Source organism: Epinephelus lanceolatus, chromosome 20 (genome assembly GCF_041903045.1).
Source record: "Epinephelus lanceolatus isolate andai-2023 chromosome 20, ASM4190304v1, whole genome shotgun sequence".
NCBI classification, from domain to species: Eukaryota; Metazoa; Chordata; class Actinopteri; order Perciformes; family Serranidae; genus Epinephelus; species Epinephelus lanceolatus.
In genome coordinates, this window is record NC_135753.1 from 30,554,895 (window position 1) to 30,576,508 (window position 21,614).

The 21,614-nt window shown below is 43.2% G+C and overlaps 1 protein-coding gene across 1 annotated transcript; it reads right to left on the bottom strand.

Annotated features, from left to right (window-relative positions):
* Positions 1-5,883: 5,883 nt before the first annotated feature.
* Positions 5,884-12,046, bottom strand: LOC144458920 (leukocyte elastase inhibitor-like). Its single transcript, XM_078162755.1, has 8 exons — positions 11,691-12,046; positions 10,716-10,856; positions 9,166-9,283; positions 8,541-8,683; positions 7,347-7,424; positions 7,003-7,092; positions 6,741-6,921; positions 5,884-6,512 (listed from the first exon to the last, which is right to left on the bottom strand). Exons 1-8 carry the CDS (start codon positions 11,757-11,759, stop codon positions 6,292-6,294), a joined length of 1,041 nt encoding a protein of 346 aa, XP_078018881.1. The 5' UTR covers positions 11,760-12,046; the 3' UTR covers positions 5,884-6,291.
* Between the last annotated feature and the right edge of the window lie 9,568 nt (positions 12,047-21,614).

Sequence of the window (21,614 nt, forward strand, 5' to 3'; positions counted from 1 at the left end):
TTAAAGCAGCGTACTTTGCAAATTACAAAAGAAATTTGAGATTAAGCAAACAAGCCATGATCATTCTGTATTACACACCCTTGCACCTGGGAGATAATAAAGGGAAATAGGAATGGGAGTTGCAGAGATGGTTGCTTCATCATTTGATTTATTTCATAATTATTTGATTTTATCGGATAAACTTTAAACCAGATAGCCTGGTTTGAATGAATTGTGCCTTCTTTGGCTTTGTACCCAATGGTTGCACACATTGGATGTCGATGGAGCAATTATTCAGTCAGATGTGAAGCTGATGAATGAGGCCATGAATACAAACAGAGCCAAAGCAAGGGACAGCCTCACAGTTTATTGTTAATAGTGGTAATACATTGTGGTAAATGTTAACGGTTGACCATTTACAGTTAACAAGAGGGCATTAGCCCTGGGAGTGAGTGAGTTAGGCGTTAGTTGTGGTGAAGACAACGTGTCTGCACATGTATGCCTTGGTGTGTGTGTCTGCGATTCAACAAGAGGGCGTGGAGAGGTTTATTACACAAGTTAGTCACCAGAGAGTGCAGTTGCACACACACACGCGCACACACACACACAAAGTTATCTTAATAAGAGAAACTATCATTTACATCCCCAGGTCCTCTGCTTCACTGAGGAACAGCAACCGGCATCGGAGGAGGCACAGCCAACAGATGGGCGGTCTGCGATGCAGTCGCAGATGCAGATGCGGATGCAGTTAAAGCAGTGCAGCAAACTGCCAGACTATCTGCTCAAGGTGATAGGAAACCCAAAATAAAGGGAATGATTAATGATTAAACTTGGTGATGTCACCTGGTGAGGAAGTCTGAGATTTTGGTTCCAGAGTATTTTATACTTCATTTCCCACTGCTCCACTGCCCACTGCTTGCTAATTCTGATACCTTGCTGCAGCTTTGATTTAGGAATATTAAGTGTAATGTGAAGCTTAAAACAACAAAACAATCAGATTTATGCAGCAGATGGGAAATTCAGTGTTTTGGCACCGTAACAAAAGCACTCCACCCTAACTTTTCTTTGGTCCATGATAAAGTAAAACAACAAAATGGTGGGTAAATGAGTGAATTCTAAAAAAAACCCTCACAGCCAGGGTCCTCAGCCAGACATTCCTAATTCACCCTCATTTCATGTTTGGGCTTACCAGGTCTGTCAGCCTCCCCCACTATCTGATCCAACTCACCACCAGGTGATGATCAGTTGACTGAAAAGGCATCTTCCAAGTAATTTTAAAAGCACTGACACACACTGGTGTTGGGCGGCTAGCACTGTCGCCTCACAGCAAGAGGGTTGCCGGTTCAATCCCGGGTGTGGGAGCCCTTCTGTACGGAGTTTGCATGTTCTCCCCATGTCAGCGTGGGTTCTCTTCGGGCACTTGTAGAAGCAAAAAAGTCAAGGTCCCGAGCCGGGCCAGTTAGCTCGCGACCTCGCTCTTCTCCTCTCAAACGGACTTTCTTTGTCTTCCATTAGATATCAAAAACTCAAATACTCAGAGGTCAAAAAATCACTGGAGACACGTAGAATCAGATGCAACTGAGTTTAATGTGCTCGCAGGCAACAAACACATCACAACCCAAATGAGCCAAGCTCCGGAGCAAGGCTGGAATTTCTTTGTTTGCGCTCGCTCTTTTATCGTAGAATTTCTGCTGAGTCATTTCTTTCCCTTAATCCTTCCCACTTGGCTCTGATCGTAACGATATCCCACCTCTGCTGAGTCACTTTTTCTCCACCATAATGGTGTTATATTTCTGCTGACTCAGCACGTTTTAGTCCTTTCCCCCTCTAGGGTCATTCTCAGGACAAGCTGTAATTCCCCTAATTTTCCACTAGTGTTTTCTGAACCCATCCTCATGCTATTTTTAGAAATGATTCACAGTGAGTCCTAGGTACTTCTCCACCACAATGCTTAAGTGCTCAATAAGTGTGTGTGTGTGTCATAAGAATACATGAAATATTAAACCAGTGTGTAATTTGTCAGTTGCACAGATTATATTGCTTCAACACATATCTTTTAAAGGTCAGCTAAAAGGTACAGTATATGTCTTCAGTAAATCAGTACATTACACTACACACTCCAGCTTCCTCCAACAGTCCAAAGACATGCAGATTGGGGACTAGGTTAATTGATAACTCTAAATTGTCCGTAGGTGTGAATGTGAGTGTGAATGGTTGTTTGTCTCTATGTGTCAGCCCTGCGATAGTCTGGCGACCTGTCCAGGGTGTACCCTGCCTCTTGCCCGATGTCAGCTGGGATAGGCTCCAGCCCCCCCGCGACCCTCAAGAGGATGAAGCGGTTAGAAGATGAATGAACATACACACTGGTGTTAGAGATGACAGGAGGGCTCTGATCCAAATTTCCACTGGGAAAGCTCTTACCTACAGTACAGGCCAAAAGTTTGGACACACCTTCTCATTCAATGCGTTTTCTTTATTTTCACGACTATTTACATTGTAGATTCTCACTGAAGGCATCAAAACTATGAATGAACACATGTGGAGTTATGTACTTAACAAAAAAAGGTGAAATAACTGAAAACATGTTTTATATTCTGGTTTCTTCAAAATAGCCACCCTTTGCTCTGATTACTGCTTTGCACACTCTTGGCATTCTCTCGATGAGCTTCAAGAGGTAGTCACCTGAAATGGTTTCCACTTCACAGGTGTGCCTTATCAGGGTTAATTAGTGGAATTTCTTGCTTTATCAATGGGGTTGGGACCATCAGTTGTGTTGTGCAGAAGTCAGGTTAATACACAGCCGACAGCCCTATTGGACAACTGTTAAAATTCATATTATGGCAAGAACCAATCAGCTAACTAAAGAAAAACCAGTGGCCATCATTACTTTAAGAAATGAAGGTCAGTCAGTCCGGAAAATTGCAAAAACTTTAAATGTGTCCCCAAGTGGAGTCGCAAAAACCATCAAGCGCTACAACGAAACTGGCACACATGAGGACCAACCCAGGAAAGGAAGACCAAGAGTCACCTCTGCTTCTGAGGATAAGTTCATCCGAGTCACCAGCCTCAGAAATCGCAAGTTAGCAGCAGCTCAGATCAGAGACCAGATGAATGCCACACAGAGTTCTAGCAGCAGACCCATCTCTAGAACAACTGTTAAGAGGAGACTGCGCCAATCAGACCTTCATGGTCAAATAGCTGCTAGGAAACCACTGCTAAGGAGAGGCAACAAGCAGAAGAGATTTGTTTGGGCCAAGAAACACAAGGAATGGACATTAGACCAGTGGAAATCTGTGCTTTGGTCTGATGAGTCCAAATTTGAGATCTTTGGTTCCAACCGCCGTGTCTTTGTGAGACGCAGAAAAGGTGAACGGATGGATTCCACATGCCTGGTTCCCACTGTGAAGCATGGAGGAGGAGGTGTGATGGTGTGGGGGTGTTTTGCTGGTGACACTGTTGGGGATTTATTCAAAATTGAAGGCACACTGAACCAGCATGGCTACCACAGCATCCTGCAGCGACATGCCATCCCATCCGGTTTGCGTTTAGTTGGACGATCATTTATTTTTCAACAGGACAATGACCCCAAACACACCTCCAGGCTGTGTAAGGGCTATTTGACCAAGAAGGAGAGTGATGGAGTGCTGCGGCAGATGACCTGGCCTCCACAGTCACCGGACCTGAACCCAATCGAGATGGTTTGGGGTGAGCTGTACCGCAGAGTGAAGGCAAAGGGGCCAACAAGTGCTAAACACCTCTGGGAACTCCTTCAAGACTGTTGGAAAACCATTTCAGGTGACTACCTCTTGAAGCTCATGGAGAGAATGCCAAGAGTGTGCAAAACAGTAATCAGAGCAAAGGGTGGTTATTTTGAAGAAACTAGAATATAAAACATGTTTTCAGTTATTTCACCTTTTTTTGTTAAGTACATAACTCCACATGTGTTCATTCATAGTTTTGATGCCTTCAGTGAGAATCTACAATGTAAATAGTCATGAAAATAAAGAAAACGCATTGAATGAGAAGGTGTGTCCAAACTTTTGGCCTGTACTGTATATATATAGCAAGGGCCTTGCTTTAGAGAGGTCGCCATCTTGCGCCGCCATGTATGTAAGGCAGACCGAGTGGACAATCCAGCCAGCCAGAGAACGCGTTTCACGTGTATAAATGAACCAACGAAGACAGCGGAAGGAAGGAAGAAGGAGGAGGAAACAGCAGAGAGTTTTAGTAGTTCGTCGATAGAGAGTAGTGAAAAGTTTTTTAGTCATAAAGTTTGCGAATGGACCACACTTACCACGCAACAGGAGAGAATGAAACCAAACCGTCATCTGCAAGGAAAAGAAGACGCAACTTCACTCCTTGTGATGCACTCTCTGCGGCGCTTTTCCTCCTGATGATATATCTCCCCAGCGATGGTAGCAGTAGCACCGAATCCCATTCTGTGCATTCAGCCTCTCTTCTCGCCCGCTCAGCATCAAACACATGGAGTTCCTCATCTGTATGCTCCGGCTCAAACAGGTATGGCTCTGGGTCTGTGTCCACTACAAGAAACTCTTCAAAATCGCGTTCAAAGTCGTCCATTGCAGCTACTATAGTCCGGAGATATTGCTAGGCTAAATAAACAGCTGAGCTCTGTTTACAGGCTTCGCTGTCAGTCAGTGTGCGGGCTGGAGATTGGTGGAGCAGAGAGGGGAGGGGGGTCCCGACTCGGAATGGTAAACAAGTATGTGTGTAAAGTTATGAAGTGTGTGTGTTGCGCTAGAAGAGTCAGAGTTTGGGACGGAGTCTTTTACCCCCTGGAGTGTTACCGGAGTTTCTGGAGTGCTCAAATAAACCCCATGGTTTAAGGACTAAGAGCCGCACACTGGGAGATTGAGCCTTCTGCTCCTCTGCTCCTCGACTGTGGAACACCCTCCCAGAACACCTGAGGGTTCCACAGTCAATTGATTGTTTTAAAAAGGGCCTTAAAACGTACCTTTTTAAAAAATCTTTTAATCTGTAATTTTTGCTCGTGTTACTTTGATAACTGCTTTTAACTCTTGTTTTAACTTATTTTTTCTTTTCTTGCTGTTGTAGCACTTTGAGATTTTTCGTTAAATATAAAGTGCGTTACAAATAAAATTTATTATTATTATTATATTTAGATTTCATGCATGTTGTGCTTTTCATATTTTTTTGCAGTGGTTATCTTCTATTTAGTTGTTTTACATATTGTTTTAAATTATTTTACTCCAGTGTTCAGTTTTATTTGCATGCTTTTATTGTGAAATTGCATCTGCTACTTTTTAATGTGTTTTTACTCCAGGCCAGCAGAAGTGACCTGATTAGTGTAAATACCTGCATCTGTGAGCTTTTACCTTTTTGTATAAACCCTTTGTTTTAATCAGTGAGGCGCAAGGATGCAGGAGGAGCAGCAAATGGTGCGCTAGGGAGGAGAAGACAAAACAGCTGCTATACAGAGGTGCCAGGGAAGCCATGTTGGGAGAAGCAAAAGAACTGTGTAAAGCAGTGAGGCTAACAAGGGGGCAAGGAGGAGCCGCCAACCTGGGGCAGGACAGAGCGGTGCTCCAGCATCGTAAAATGACGTGAGCGTGAGTACCATAACTGCCCATTATTGAAAGTTCTGTGGAAGAGAAACAAAGTCGGCCCAGGCTTGTTGGATTTGTTATTACAGCTCATCTCTCTCTCTCTCTCCTGTTTTTTTTTTTTTTTTATGAGGGCCTCAGGGTATGGTGGCAGAGAGACAAGTTGGTGCGGTCCTGCCACAAGGACAGTGTTCCCCAGCACCGATGAATCTGCTCCCCCAAATAAAGACATTTGAAATTACATATCATTTTAGGCCATTTTAAAGGACTGTTTTAAACTTGCTCTTTTTAGGACATTTTAATTTCTTGTAAGTTTCAATTGTTTTTAGCCTGGGTTTTATTGTAATTTATCAGTACATTTTTGTACACATTGGTTATCCAGTTTGCTCTCCACTTGATCCAAAGAATCTTTTTTATTCAAAATACACTGATCCCTTCACCCCCCTTACAGATGCATATTGAGTACAAAGAGGCACAAAACAACCACAAAGAGATAAAAATGACTAAAGATGCACAGAGTGACCATAAAGGGAGAGAAAATAACCAAAAAGAGATGTAAAACATCTGCAAAGAGACACAAACAAATGCAAAATGACCAAAAAGAGACACAAAACAACCAAAAAGAGACAGAGTGACCAAAAAAATGTCTCTTTAAATGTGTCTCTTGATTTTATGAAGGAGGGATGGTTTGGTTTGACATCCACGTCTGCAGCACACACAGCAGTGCTTACTCCGGAGAGCAGTATCGGCCAGCAAAGAGAATGCTGTTGGTCGGGTTATGTCGGATGAAGAAGAGGAAGGGGTGGTCTGCGACGAACATGGATGGAAGAGAGCGAGCTGTTATAATGGCACCAGTGGAAGCAGCAGCCTCAGTTCCCTCCTCATTGACATCCACGAAACTCTTGTGAACGACTTTTGACAGTACCAGGTTGTTGGCTGTGGAAAGGCCTGTTAGCAGAGCAGAGAGAGTCCATTGCTTTATCATGCACACTAAATGAGAGATGCAGGCTACCTTGTGTTTTGCATTACTGGCTCTTGTTTTTCGTTGTGCTTGTTTAATTTTCAAGTGCATTTAACAACATTTTTGTTTGGGTGTGGGTTTTCTATGATGTTTGGATTTCTTTTTTTGGTCACGTATGTTGTGCTCCTAAAATAGGAATGCAGTTTGTGTCTCACCCGAAAAGTCACTCTTTCTGACATCAAATGCGTCCACCATGCCCATGTTGACCAGGATATTTTTCATGTCGTAGGTCTCCTCCAGCTTGAATCGAGGTAGACCCACTTTAACATCAGTTTTACGCATCAGGTCTGAACGAGTCCACTCCACAAATTTCTCATAGGTCAGCTGCGCCTCCAGCTAGTGTGAATACAGTATAGATTATTAGTCTGTCTGTTTATAATGGTGCATTTGTTCACTGTATGTGCATATGTGTCCTACCTTCTCCAAGCCTGTTGTGTCGTCCTCTATGTCATTGGGCAGGAAGATGAGCATGCTGAGCTCTTCTCCTTTATAGTGCATCTCTAGGATCTGTCCAAACACATTGAGGTTTTCATTTCATTTTAAAATAATCTGATTTATTCATCCTGAGAAACACGTTGGTATTTGGAGAAAAAAAGCCCCCGTCTCTATTAGTTACGTATGGAAATTATGGTAAAAACCATAAGTCTGATGGTTTCAGTCATTATCAAAATGAAACCAACTGTTCTTTGTATCATGGTCAATCTGTCCACTGTATTTAATAGAATGGGCAAAACCATACTGATGTAAAACATGGACTTTACCTTGAAACTGGGATCAGGAACCATGGTGAAAAGGAATTCACTTCTCTGGCTCATCATCTTCACCGGCTTAGTGTCACTCTAAAGACAGAGGCAAACAGAACAAGCATTCTTTTTTAAAGTGAGTTATCATCACATCATGCATCAAAATAATGATCTGTATATCATAGTTCTGACCTGAGTTTATGAGCATATCTCTGGTTTTCTATCACTAGACAGACTCAAAACATTTCATTTCTATAGTGAATGCCTGATGTCTTTGCATTTTTCAGTCTGGTAAAACTTTTCACAAGACATGCTAATACCATGTTTTCCATCAAAATCAGTGTTGTTGTTTTTAAATCCCAGAAAACCAGCTAAAAATAGGCAATAGACTATGTTATGTTTAGGAAAGAAACACGGTGAGGATGTGCGTTAAGATGATTCAAACTTCATATAGTTACAAACCCCAGTCTTCCGGGCAAAGTTGTTTTATCTGACACATCCACCTCCCCAAACTGCCTCCCTCTTTATTCTTTGCTTCCTACAGCGGATTGGTCACATGATTGCAGCCTTCCCCAGCACGTGGGTTATACACAGATTACTGGATCATGATTATGAGGGATATGTGCGATATTCAGTGCATTCCTTTTCATAGGAAAATGTATGCATGGTGCTTGAGAACAGCCTGAGCTGATAAATACCCATCACTTCTGCGGAGTCATTTGTCGTGGGAGAGAAAGCCGATTGTAATCTTTCCCATTAAATACAAAAGCCAGATGTTAGTGGGTGTTAGTGGGTTTTGGAAAGGGTAATTGCAGCGGGGATGGGGTGTCATATCAACACAGCTCCAGGATGTAATTCAAGGATATCCCTGAAATTCTATGACCAACAAGAATGCTGGCATTGTTCCCAAACTATTTCTTATTTGGGGAAGAACTTGGATAAAATCTTTTCTAGTCTGCTGCAGTTTGCACACCAGTGGTTTCACTGAGCTACGGCAGATCAAACCACAAACTTTTTAAAACTTAAAGACAGATCATTTTCAAGCTTAAAAATCCCGTCCAGAAAAATAAACACAGCTTTGTAATGGTCTATGATTAGAGTGCCCTGCACATGCCAGCTACAGCATTACAGAGCTCAGGTTAACTGTGCGCAGAGTGCTGCTTTTGTTCCTCAGGTGTTTCTCCACCTTGAGCTGTTTTTGTGCAGGGTTACCTTGTTAATTCTAAACTGAGCATCAACAGTCTCATCCTTGTTGAACTTTTGGTTCCAGAAGCCTTTGAAGTAGATGGCATTGACCAGTACCAGCTTGGTCCTGTCGTCCAACACGCCCTCTACCAGCAAGTCCTTGATTTTACCTTGTGAAGAGTAATGAGCAAATCACTGAAGGTACTATGCAGGATTGTCAGTAATTTTTTATAAACATGCTAGGCAGCCAACCCTACCACCAACCACAGATTCACTTCTGTTTGGCCTTTCGCCTCGCTATATTTGTGTTTTTTTTGGCACTGTGTCTCTTGGATGCCTGCTGCTTATAGTGTCACCTGGTGGCTACCTTTTTATAAAGCCATGACCTCACCCAAACGCTGTGCAGCTACACACCCAAAAACATCCTGAACACAGAAAATAAAAAGGAAATACAGGCAGAGAGGGATTATTTCATTGTGAGTCTATAAATTGATTTTTATGGAAAATCTTGCAAAGTACATCTTTAAGAAGGAGACACAGGCAGCTCTAGTAATGTTTTCATCCAAAGTTCGGTCAAATTTGAGGTGTAAAAGGCTTGGGTGGGGGCCAACAATTTCAGTCTATGTGATAAGTGTGTCAATATGAGATCTACCTTTTGTCTGCTCCTCAACCCACTCATTGATGTGGACCCTGGCTGCCTCATACTCTTTTATAAAGTCCACAGGCTCCAGCTCGGCTTGGTAGTGTTTTTGGGTTTCTGCTAAGAACTCCTGGAATCATAAAAAGCACAGTGAAATACTCACATTAATCCATTAACAAACACGAGAGATGTCAAGAAATAGACGACTATTTTATTGGCATGAATTTCAGTTGAATGTTGACAGTTTTTAGTTCTTTGAACACAGGATGGATATGTTAATCCCAGAGAACAGGGCTGGTCAATCAATCATTAGTCGCATTCAGTTCCTTCAACTTTTGCATTTTAATTTTACGGTTTAATGGTTTCTGGTTGTTGAATGATCACATAATCATAGAGTTAGCTGGTTGAGCAACACAGGTGCCACTTTTTTACTGCAACTGTATGGCAGGAGTTTACACAAGTAAAAGGTATACTGTGCAAACTTTAAGGCTGAATTGAAACTCTAAAGTCTGAAAAATCCAACAGTTTCACCACCATAACCAGAAATGAAATCATATGAACAGTTTAAAAAAAACTCAGTCAAGTAATATGTTATGTAGATACAGATGGTTTACCTAGCATTTATCAAATCTATACGCTTTATATTGTATACAAGTAAGTATCTCTCTTCTTATAGCCTACTTTGATGGTCAGCTGCCGAGCTGTTGGTAAGCGTCTGTTACCCGGGCAGTGGTAGATTTGGGCAGAGCCTGTCGCTGAATGAAGTCACTCTGACTTCAGCTCAGTGTGCAGGAAAAGAAATGAAGTGAGAAAAGTAAAAAGCTAAAGTCAACCAACATGCTCTATGAGGTACAATTATTTTTTTGCGCTATTGAACTCTTTGGCAGAAATGGTTTATAATTGTTTGTGTTAATGAGCCAACAGGCTAACTAGCCTCTCGAATCCGTCCTATCAGCTTTCCAGTCACCCTTTTTGTTATGACGAACAGACTATCACTGCCTGCTGCTATGGAGAATTATTTCCTCTCACGCAGGCTCACAACGTTCGTGCTAGTTGGCCGCTGACTATAGTCTTTGCAGTGTATTCAGTGAAACTCTGGCCGAGGCACAGGCAACATGATGCGACGCAACAGTCAGCCTTATTGCCACAAGATCTTTGATGTTGGTTTTGTACGTCAATTCAATTCAATGGAACTTTATTTATCCCAAAGGAAATTCTTGTGCCGGAAAATGCTTCAAATTATAGGAACACTAAGTACAATAACAACAATTTAACATTCACAACCTGTACCAACCAGAATAGCCAGTGGGTTCCTAGGGACAGGGTCACTTACTGGACCCAGTTTTAAAAACAATAGAGTATTAAATATCTGGCAAAATATTCAAATGTATATATATATATATATATATATATATATATATATATATATACATATATATATATATATGTGTGTAAGAAGTGTTACTACAGTACTAAGATACTAGAAACTCTTGTCTGGGCCTTAAAACTAAAACAGCTTTGCTTCATCGGTGTCTGAGCACAACAGGCTCACATACACATACCTCTTTAAACTCATAGGTCTTCTCCCCATACAGCCTGTTAGCAGTGCTGAGAGCATAGGCGTCATCTGGCTTGTTGATGGCAGCCAGCAGCTTGGCAAACCTGCTGTGGACATTTTCTTCATCATCCTGGGGTTTCAGGTGCTGCAAACAGCCAGAGAAGAACTGAGTGTTACAGAGACACACTGAGCCAGAGAAAAGACAACATTAATATGGGTCATTGGGATTGTGTGACTGTTAAATGATGAGAATAGACACCATAATCATTGGTAATGCTGGTGCTCCGTGCTACAGCGTTGCATACACTGCACTCAGAGGCAACCATTATGGAGAGAGAAAATTAAACTTTTTGCACTTTTATTACATGGTCAGTCTTTTCTTTTTGAATAATGCTACCATAGTGGCCATTGTGTATGTGCTAAATGCTGCCCAGTGATAGTGACATAAAATGGATGATTTTGGAGACATTGTTCTCATCATTTACTGTAGATAGAATGACTTTCTGCAAAACCTCCCATGACTTTTAATTTTTCTTTATGAGACTTTCGGCACCTTTTGAAAAGAAAGTGGAAGAAGGTAAAACCAGACCAAACTTTAACAAGCTTTAACAGCTATAACATTCATATAAAATAACCTGTGGGGAGTTTTTTTTAGAATTCACTCATTTACCCACCATTTTGTTGTTTTACTTTATCATGGACCAAAGAAAAGTTAGGGTGGAGTGCTTTTGTTACGGTGCCAAAACACTGAATTTCCCATCTGCTGCATAAATCTGATTGTTTTGTTGTTTTAAGCTTCACATTACACTTAATATTCCTAAATCAAAGCTGCAGGTATCAGAATTAGCAAGCAGTGGGCAGTGGAGCAGTGGGAAATGAAGTATAAAATACTCTGGAACCAAAATCTCAGACTTCCTCACCAGGTGACATCACCAAGTTTAATCATTAATCATTCCCTTTATTTTGGGTTTCCTATCACCTTGAGCAGATAGTCTGGCAGTTTGCTGCACTGCTTTAACTGCATCCGCATCTGCATCTGCGACTGCATCGCAGACCGCCCATCTGTTGGCTGTGCCTCCTCCGATGCCGGTTGCTGTTCCTCAGTGAAGCAGAGGACCTGGGGATGTAAATGATAGTTTCTCTTATTAAGATAACTTTGTGTGTGTGTGCGCGTGTGTGTGTGTGCAACTGCACTCTCTGGTGACTAACTTGTGTAATAAACCTCTCCACGCCCTCTTGTTGAATCGCAGACACACACACCAAGGCATACATGTGCAGACACGTTGTCTTCACCACAACTAACGCCTAACTCACTCACTCCCAGGGCTAATGCCCTCTTGTTAACTGTAAATGGTCAACCGTTAACATTTACCACAATGTATTACCACTATTAACAATAAACTGTGAGGCTGTCCCTTGCTTTGGCTCTGTTTGTATTCATGGCCTCATTCATCAGCTTCACATCTGACTGAATAATTGCTCCATCGACATCCAATGTGTGCAACCATTGGGTACAAAGCCAAAGAAGGCACAATTCATTCAAACCAGGCTATCTGGTTTAAAGTTTATCCGATAAAATCAAATAATTATGAAATAAATCAAATGATGAAGCAACCATCTCTGCAACTCCCATTCCTATTTCCCTTTATTATCTCCCAGGTGCAAGGGTGTGTAATACAGAATGATCATGGCTTGTTTGCTTAATCTCAAATTTCTTTTGTAATTTGCAAAGTACGCTGCTTTAACAGCACAGTTTTGTTCTGGGGTCACTCAAATCTGGACAGTGGCTGCAAGTGGTCAGACTTTTTGAGTGCTGGAAGAAGTTTTCACATCCTTTAGTAAAAGTGCAATACAATTCTGTAAAAGGTAAATGAACGGAAGTATTAAAAACAAAATGAGAGTAAGAAAAATTAACTGGCAACTAGAGGGTAACTTTGGGGGTGGCTTGGGAACTGGAGGGTCATCAGTTCAAGTCCCTGTATGAACCAAGTATCGCAGTGGGATTGGTAGCTGGAGAGGTGCCAGTTCACCTCCAGGGCACCGCTGGCACGCCACTGAGCAAGGCAATGAACCCCCAGCTGCTCGGGTATCACTCCAAGGCAGCCCCCTCGCTCCAAAATCTTTCTATCTAATGCATGTATAGGTTCTGTTTGTGCATGTGTGTGTATTTTGGGTCTGTGTGAATAAGACAACAGAGTGAAAAGAAATGTAATATCCCCTCTGGAATTAATTAAGTATATCTTCATCTTCTTCTTCTCCTTAAAGCTACAACAAAATGCAGTGACAAGTATGATATTGGCCTCTCAAATGGAGTAGATGAAGTGGAATAAAGGTTTGAAGTCGGAGAAAATGGAAGTACTCATGTAAAGTACAAGCACCTTAAAATTTTACTTCAGTACAGTAAATGTGCTAAGTTACATTCCACCAACAAAATTCACTCAAGAAAGGATCATATCGCTCACATTTTGGCTTTCATGCTTTCTTTGCTGATCATTTTTGTGATCTACAAATCAGGAATTGAACCATTCCTCCTCCGATTTTCCGAAGCAGAATGGAATAGATCCCTGTCATTTCTGCTGACGCAGGAAGATAGAATGAGTAATCAAAGCATGTGCAGGCACTTTCACCTGCCACACCCAACCAACGCTGCCAGATAGTTACATGTAGGTAAGAGCTTTCCCAGTGGAAATTTGGATCAGAGCCCTCCTGTCATCTCTAACACCAGTGTGTATGTTCATTCATCTTCTAACCGCTTCATCCTCTTGAGGGTCGCGGGGGGGCTGGAGCCTATCCCAGCTGACATCGGGCAAGAGGCAGGGTACACCCTGGACAGGTCGCCAGACTATCGCAGGGCTGACACATAGAGACAAACAACCATTCACACTCACATTCACACCTACGGACAATTTAGAGTTATCAATTAACCTAGTCCCCAATCTGCATGTCTTTGGACTGTGGGAGGAAGCTGGAGTGCCCGGAGAGAACCCACGCTGACATGGGGAGAACATGCAAACTCCGTACAGAAGGGCTCCCACACCCGGGATTGAACCGGCAACCCTCTTGCTGTGAGGCGACAGTGCTAGCCGCCCAGCACCAGTGTGTGTCAGTGCTTTTAAAATTACTTGGAAGATGCCTTTTCAGTCAACTGATCATCACCTGGTGGTGAGTTGGATCAGATAGTGGGGGAGGCTGACAGACCTGGTAAGCCCAAACATGAAATGAGGGTGAATTAGGAATGTCTGGCTGAGGACCCTGGCTGTGAGGTCTTCAACTCCTTCCTCTAGAGGCATTTTCTGTACATCACAGGGGATGCTGGGGGACATGGAGTCCAAGTGGGCCATGTTTAAAGCCTCCACTGTGGAGGCTGCTGCCAAAAGTTGTGTTTGGAAGACTATCAGTGCTTCTTGTGGCGGCAACCTAAGAACCTGCTGGTAGACACTGGCAGTGAAGGAAGCCTTTTAGGTCTGGTTGACCCAGGGATCGCCTGAAACAGCAGACGAGTATTGTTTGCCCATAAGGCCAAGCACAAGGGCTGCAGCTGAGGTGGTTGCCAAAGCAAAAACCCAGATGTAGGAGGAATTTGGGGAGGCTATAGAGAAGGACTTTTGCTTGGCCTCATGAAAGTTCTGGGAAATCATTAGACACCTCAGGAGGGAAAGCAGGGCTGCTCTCAGGCTGTGTTCAGCAGGGGAGGACAACTGCTGACACGGACTGGGGTTATTATCAAATGGTAGAAAGAGCATGTAGAGGAACCTGAAGGTAAGGGGATTTGTCTTGACATGTCTGGGAGGTGATAGCATTGTTGGAAGGGACACTCCCAAGTTGTATAAAACATAAGTACGAAACAGTTAAAGGTTTGCAAAAGCTGCTTAAATTCATATTATATGTTATTAAGAGATTGATGCCTACCTATTTAAACTTTTTAAAAGCTAATTGTGTTTCACTCAGTCAGAGAAACATATCTTGTCTTATTTAACTTTTCAGGTAAAATATATGCAACAGTTTATAGTGTGATGAATAATGCTTTGCTCTGTTTCAGACAAAATGGAGACAAGAGCCCCATCCAAGATAACCAAGGCCAACACCACCTTCCTTCTGGCTTTATTCAAAAAGCTGAGCAATGAAGACAAGACCGGGAATATCTTCTTCTCCCCGTTCAGCATCTCTTCAGCCCTGGCTATGGTGATGATGGGGGCCAGGGGCAACACGGCCACACAGATGTCCAAGGTACAGTACACACACACACACACACACACACACTGTGGAAGTGAACAGAGTTACAGTTCTCATGGTATCACACCCATTTGGGTGTGTTTATACAAGCATGACATCAAATGTCTTTGAAAAATGGTTGATCTGGTTCATCAAGGTGTTGGAGGCGTGTCAGCCAAAACAGCCTCACAATGTCCAGAGGCTTTAGCGTCTCAGGGAGAAGCTCACCCACATCTGGCGCCCTGCCAGGGATATTCCCCTGAGTCTTCAGACTCTGCCCCCTCCACAGAAGATGTGGTGGTCTGGTTCAGGTTCCTCTACATGCTCTTTCTACCATTTGATAATAACCCCAGTCCGTGTCAGCAGTTGTCCTCCCCTGCTGAACACAGCCTGAGAGCAACCCTGCTTTCCCTCCTGAGGTGTCTAATGGTTTCCCAGAACTTTCATGAGGCCAAGCAAAAGTCCTTCTCTATAGCCTCCCCAAAATACAGAAAATGCCTCTAGAGGAAGGAGTTGAAGACCTCACAGCCAGGGTCCTCAGCCAGACATTCCTAATTCACCCTCATTTCATGTTTGGGCTTACCAGGTCTGTCAGCCTCCCCCACTATCTGATCCAACTCACCGCCAGGTGATGATCAGTTGACTGAAAAGGCATCTTCCAAGTAATTTTAAAAGCACTGACACACACTGGTGTTGGGCGGCTAGCACTGTCGCCTCACAGCAAGAGGGTTGCCGGTTCAATCCCGGGTGTGGGAGCCCTTCTGTACGGAGTTTGCATGTTCTCCCCATGTCAGCGTGGGTTCTCTCCGGGCACTCCAGCTTCCTCCCACAGTCCAAAGACATGCAGATTGGGGACTAGGTTAATTGATAACTCTAAATTGTCCGTAGGTGTGAATGTGAGTGTGAATGGTTGTTTGTCTCTATGTGTCAGCCCTGCGATAGTCTGGCGACCTGTCCAGGGTGTACCCTGCCTCTTGCCCGATGTCAGCTGGGATAGGCTCCAGCCCCCCCGCGACCCTCAAGAGGATGAAGCGGTTAGAAGATGAATGAACATACACACTGGTGTTAGAGATGACAGGAGGGCTCTGATCCAAATTTCCACTGGGAAAGCTCTTACCTACATGTAACTATCTGGCAGCGTTGGTTGGGTGTGGCAGGTGAAAGTGCCTGCACATGCTTTGATTACTCATTCTATCTTCCTGCGTCAGCAGAAATGACAGGGATCTATTCCATTCTGCTTCGGAAAATCGGAGGAGGAATGGTTCAATTCCTGATTTGTAGATCACAAAAATGATCAGCAAAGAAAGCATGAAAGCCAAAATGTGAGCGATATGATCCTTTCTTGAGTGAATTTTGTTGGTGGAATGTAACTTAGCACATTTACTGTACTGAAGTAAAATTTTAAGGTGCTTGTATTTTACATGAGTACTTCCATTTTCTCCGACTTCAAACCTTTATTCCACTTCATCTACTCCATTTGAGAGGCCAATATCATACTTGTCACTGCATTTTGTTGTAGCTTTAAGGAGAAGAAGAAGATGAAGATATACTTAATTAATTCCAGAGGGGATATTACATTTCTTTTCACTCTGTTGTCTTATTCACACAGACCCAAAATACACACACATGCACAAACAGAACCTGTACATGCATTAGATAGAAAGATTTTGGAGCGAGGGGGCTGCCTTGGAGTGATACCCGAGCAGCTGGGGGTTCATTGCCTTGCTCAGTGGCGTGCCAGCGGTGCCCTGGAGGTGAACTGGCACCTCTCCAGCTACCAATCCCACTGCGATACTTGGTTCATACAGGGACTTGAACTGATGACCCTCCAGTTCCCAAGCCACCCCCAAAGTTACCCTCTAGTTGCCAGTTAATTTTTCTTACTCTCATTTTGTTTTTAATACTTCCGTTCATTTACCTTTTACAGAATTGTATTGCACTTTTACTAAAGGATGTGAAAACTTCTTCCAGCACTCAAAAAGTTTGACCACTTGCAGCCACTGTCCAGATTTGAGTGACCCCAGAACAAAACTGTGCTGTTAAAGCAGCGTACTTTGCAAATTACAAAAGAAATTTGAGATTAAGCAAACAAGCCATGATCATTCTGTATTACACACCCTTGCACCTGGGAGATAATAAAGGGAAATAGGAATGGGAGTTGCAGAGATGGTTGCTTCATCATTTGATTTATTTCATAATTATTTGATTTTATCGGATAAACTTTAAACCAGATAGCCTGGTTTGAATGAATTGTGCCTTCTTTGGCTTTGTACCCAATGGTTGCACACATTGGATGTCGATGGAGCAATTATTCAGTCAGATGTGAAGCTGATGAATGAGGCCATGAATACAAACAGAGCCAAAGCAAGGGACAGCCTCACAGTTTATTGTTAATAGTGGTAATACATTGTGGTAAATGTTAACGGTTGACCATTTACAGTTAACAAGAGGGCATTAGCCCTGGGAGTGAGTGAGTTAGGCGTTAGTTGTGGTGAAGACAACGTGTCTGCACATGTATGCCTTGGTGTGTGTGTCTGCGATTCAACAAGAGGGCGTGGAGAGGTTTATTACACAAGTTAGTCACCAGAGAGTGCAGTTGCACACACACACACGCGCACACACACACAAAGTTATCTTAATAAGAGAAACTATCATTTACATCCCCAGGTCCTCTGCTTCACTGAGGAACAGCAACCGGCATCGGAGGAGGCACAGCCAACAGATGGGCGGTCTGCGATGCAGTCGCAGATGCAGATGCGGATGCAGTTAAAGCAGTGCAGCAAACTGCCAGACTATCTGCTCAAGGTGATAGGAAACCCAAAATAAAGGGAATGATTAATGATTAAACTTGGTGATGTCACCTGGTGAGGAAGTCTGAGATTTTGGTTCCAGAGTATTTTATACTTCATTTCCCACTGCTCCACTGCCCACTGCTTGCTAATTCTGATACCTTGCTGCAGCTTTGATTTAGGAATATTAAGTGTAATGTGAAGCTTAAAACAACAAAACAATCAGATTTATGCAGCAGATGGGAAATTCAGTGTTTTGGCACCGTAACAAAAGCACTCCACCCTAACTTTTCTTTGGTCCATGATAAAGTAAAACAACAAAATGGTGGGTAAATGAGTGAATTCTAAAAAAAACCCTCACAGCCAGGGTCCTCAGCCAGACATTCCTAATTCACCCTCATTTCATGTTTGGGCTTACCAGGTCTGTCAGCCTCCCCCACTATCTGATCCAACTCACCACCAGGTGATGATCAGTTGACTGAAAAGGCATCTTCCAAGTAATTTTAAAAGCACTGACACACACTGGTGCTGGGCGGCTAGCACTGTCGCCTCACAGCAAGAGGGTTGCCGGTTCAATCCCGGGTGTGGGAGCCCTTCTGTACGGAGTTTGCATGTTCTCCCCATGTCAGCGTGGGTTCTCTCCGGGCACTCCAGCTTCCTCCCACAGTCCAAAGACATGCAGATTGGGGACTAGGTTAATTGATAACTCTAAATTGTCCGTAGGTGTGAATGTGAGTGTGAATGGTTGTTTGTCTCTATGTGTCAGCCCTGCGATAGTCTGGCGACCTGTCCAGGGTGTACCCTGCCTCTTGCCCGATGTCAGCTGGGATAGGCTCCAGCCCCCCCGCGACCCTCAAGAGGATGAAGCGGTTAGAAGATGAATGAACATACACACTGGTGTTAGAGATGACAGGAGGGCTCTGATCCAAATTTCCACTGGGAAAGCTCTTACCTACATGTAACTATCTGGCAGCGTTGGTTGGGTGTGGCAGGTGAAAGTGCCTGCACATGCTTTGATTACTCATTCTATCTTCCTGCGTCAGCAGAAATGACAGGGATCTATTCCATTCTGCTTCGGAAAATCGGAGGAGGAATGGTTCAATTCCTGATTTGTAGATCACAAAAATGATCAGCAAAGAAAGCATGAAAGCCAAAATGTGAGCGATATGATCCTTTCTTGAGTGAATTTTGTTGGTGGAATGTAACTTAGCACATTTACTGTACTGAAGTAAAATTTTAAGGTGCTTGTACTTTACATGAGTACTTCCATTTTCTCCGACTTCAAACCTTTATTCCACTTCATCTACTCCATTTGAGAGGCCAATATCATACTTGTCACTGCATTTTGTTGTAGCTTTAAGGAGAAGAAGAAGATGAAGATATACTTAATTAATTCCAGAGGGGATATTACATTTCTTTTCACTCTGTTGTCTTATTCACACAGACCCAAAATACACACACATGCACAAACAGAACCTATACATGCATTAGATAGAAAGATTTTGGAGCGAGGGGGCTGCCTTGGAGTGATACCCGAGCAGCTGGGGGTTCATTGCCTTGCTCAGTGGCGTGCCAGCGGTGCCCTGGAGGTGAACTGGCACCTCTCCAGCTACCAATCCCACTGTGATACTTGGTTCATACAGGGACTTGAACTGATGACCCTCCAGTTCCCAAGCCACCCCCAAAGTTACCCTCTAGTTGCCAGTTAATTTTTCTTACTCTCATTTTGTTTTTAATACTTCCATTCATTTACCTTTTACAGAATTGTATTGCACTTTTACTAAAGGATGTGAAAACTTCTTCCAGCACTCAAAAAGTTTGACCACTTGCAGCCACTGTCCAGATTTGAGTGACCCCAGAACAAAACTGTGCTGTTAAAGCAGCGTACTTTGCAAATTACAAAAGAAATTTGAGATTAAGCAAACAAGCCATGATCATTCTGTATTACACACCCTTGCACCTGGGAGATAATAAAGGGAAATAGGAATGGGAGTTGCAGAGATGGTTGCTTCATCATTTGATTTATTTCATAATTATTTGATTTTATCGGATAAACTTTAAACCAGATAGCCTGGTTTGAATGAATTGTGCCTTCTTTGGCTTTGTACCCAATGGTTGCACACATTGGATGTCGATGGAGCAATTATTCAGTCAGATGTGAAGCTGATGAATGAGGCCATGAATACAAACAGAGCCAAAGCAAGGGACAGCCTCACAGTTTATTGTTAATAGTGGTAATACATTGTGGTAAATGTTAACGGTTGACCATTTACAGTTAACAAGAGGGCATTAGCCCTGGGAGTGAGTGAGTTAGGCGTTAGTTGTGGTGAAGACAACGTGTCTGCACATGTATGCCTTGGTGTGTGTGTCTGCGATTCAACAAGAGGGCGTGGAGAGGTTTATTACACAAGTTAGTCACCAGAGAGTGCAGTTGCACACACACACACGCGCACACACACACAAAGTTATCTTAATAAGAGAAACTATCATTTACATCCCCAGGTCCTCTGCTTCACTGAGGAACAGCAACCGGCATCGGAGGAGGCACAGCCAACAGATGGGCGGTCTGCGATGCAGTCGCAGATGCAGATGCGGATGCAGTTAAAGCAGTGCAGCAAACTACCAGACTATCTGCTCAAGGTGATAGGAAACCCAAAATAAAGTGAATGATTAATGATTAAACTTGGTGATGTCACCTGGTGAGGAAGTCTGAGATTTTGGTTCCAGAGTATTTTATACTTCATTTCCCACTGCTCCACTGCCCACTGCTTGCTAATTCTGATACCTGCAGCTTTGATTTAGGAATATTAAGTGTAATGTGAAGCTTAAAACAACAAAACAATCAGATTTATGCAGCAGATGGGAAATTCAGTGTTTTGGCACCGTAACAAAAGCACTCCACCCTAACTTTTCTTTGGTCCATGATAAAGTAAAACAACAAAATGGTGGGTAAATGAGTGAATTCTAAAAAAAACCCTCACAGCCAGGGTCCTCAGCCAGACATTCCTAATTCACCCTCATTTCATGTTTGGGCTTACCAGGTCTGTCAGCCTCCCCCACTATCTGATCCAACTCACCACCAGGTGATGATCAGTTGACTGAAAAGGCATCTTCCAAGTAATTTTAAAAGCACTGACACACACTGGTGCTGGGCGGCTAGCACTGTCGCCTCACAGCAAGAGGGTTGCCGGTTCAATCCCGGGTGTGGGAGCCCTTCTGTACGGAGTTTGCATGTTCTCCCCATGTCAGCGTGGGTTCTCTCCGGGCACTCCAGCTTCCTCCCACAGTCCAAAGACATGCAGATTGGGGACTAGGTTAATTGATAACTCTAAATTGTCCGTAGGTGTGAATGTGAGTGTGAATGGTTGTTTGTCTCTATGTGTCAGCCCTGCGATAGTCTGGCGACCTGTCCAGGGTGTACCCTGCCTCTTGCCCGATGTCAGCTGGGATAGGCTCCAGCCCCCCCGCGACCCTCAAGAGGATGAAGCGGTTAGAAGATGAATGAACATACACACTGGTGTTAGAGATGACAGGAGGGCTCTGATCCAAATTTCCACTGGGAAAGCTCTTACCTACAGTACAGGCCAAAAGTTTGGACACACCTTCTCATTCAATGCGTTTTTTTTTATTTTCACGACTATTTACATTGTAGATTCTCACTGAAGGCATCAAAACTATGAATGAACACATGTGGAGTTATGTACTTGACAAAAAAAGGTGAAATAACTGAAAACATGTTTTATATTCTGGTTTCTTCAAAATAGCCACCCTTTGCTCTGATTACTGCTTTGCACACTCTTGGCATTCTCTCGATGAGCTTCAAGAGGTAGTCACCTGAAATGGTTTCCACTTCACAGGTGTGCCTTATCAGGGTTAATTAGTGGAATTTCTTGCTTTATCAA

Bases quoted from the DNA above. Each gene is read 5' to 3' on its own strand.
- LOC144458920 (XM_078162755.1), bottom strand. From the start codon at position 11,759: ATGCAGTCGCAGATGCAGATGCGGATGCAGTTAAAGCAGTGCAGCAAA. The intron at 10,857-11,690 runs GTGATAGGAAAC...GGCTGTTTGCAG, and splicing joins TGCCAGACTATCTGCTCAAG to CACCTGAAACCCCAGGATGA. The intron at 6,922-7,002 runs GTAGGACACATA...TATTCACACTAG, and splicing joins ACACAACAGGCTTGGAGAAG to CTGGAGGCGCAGCTGACCTA.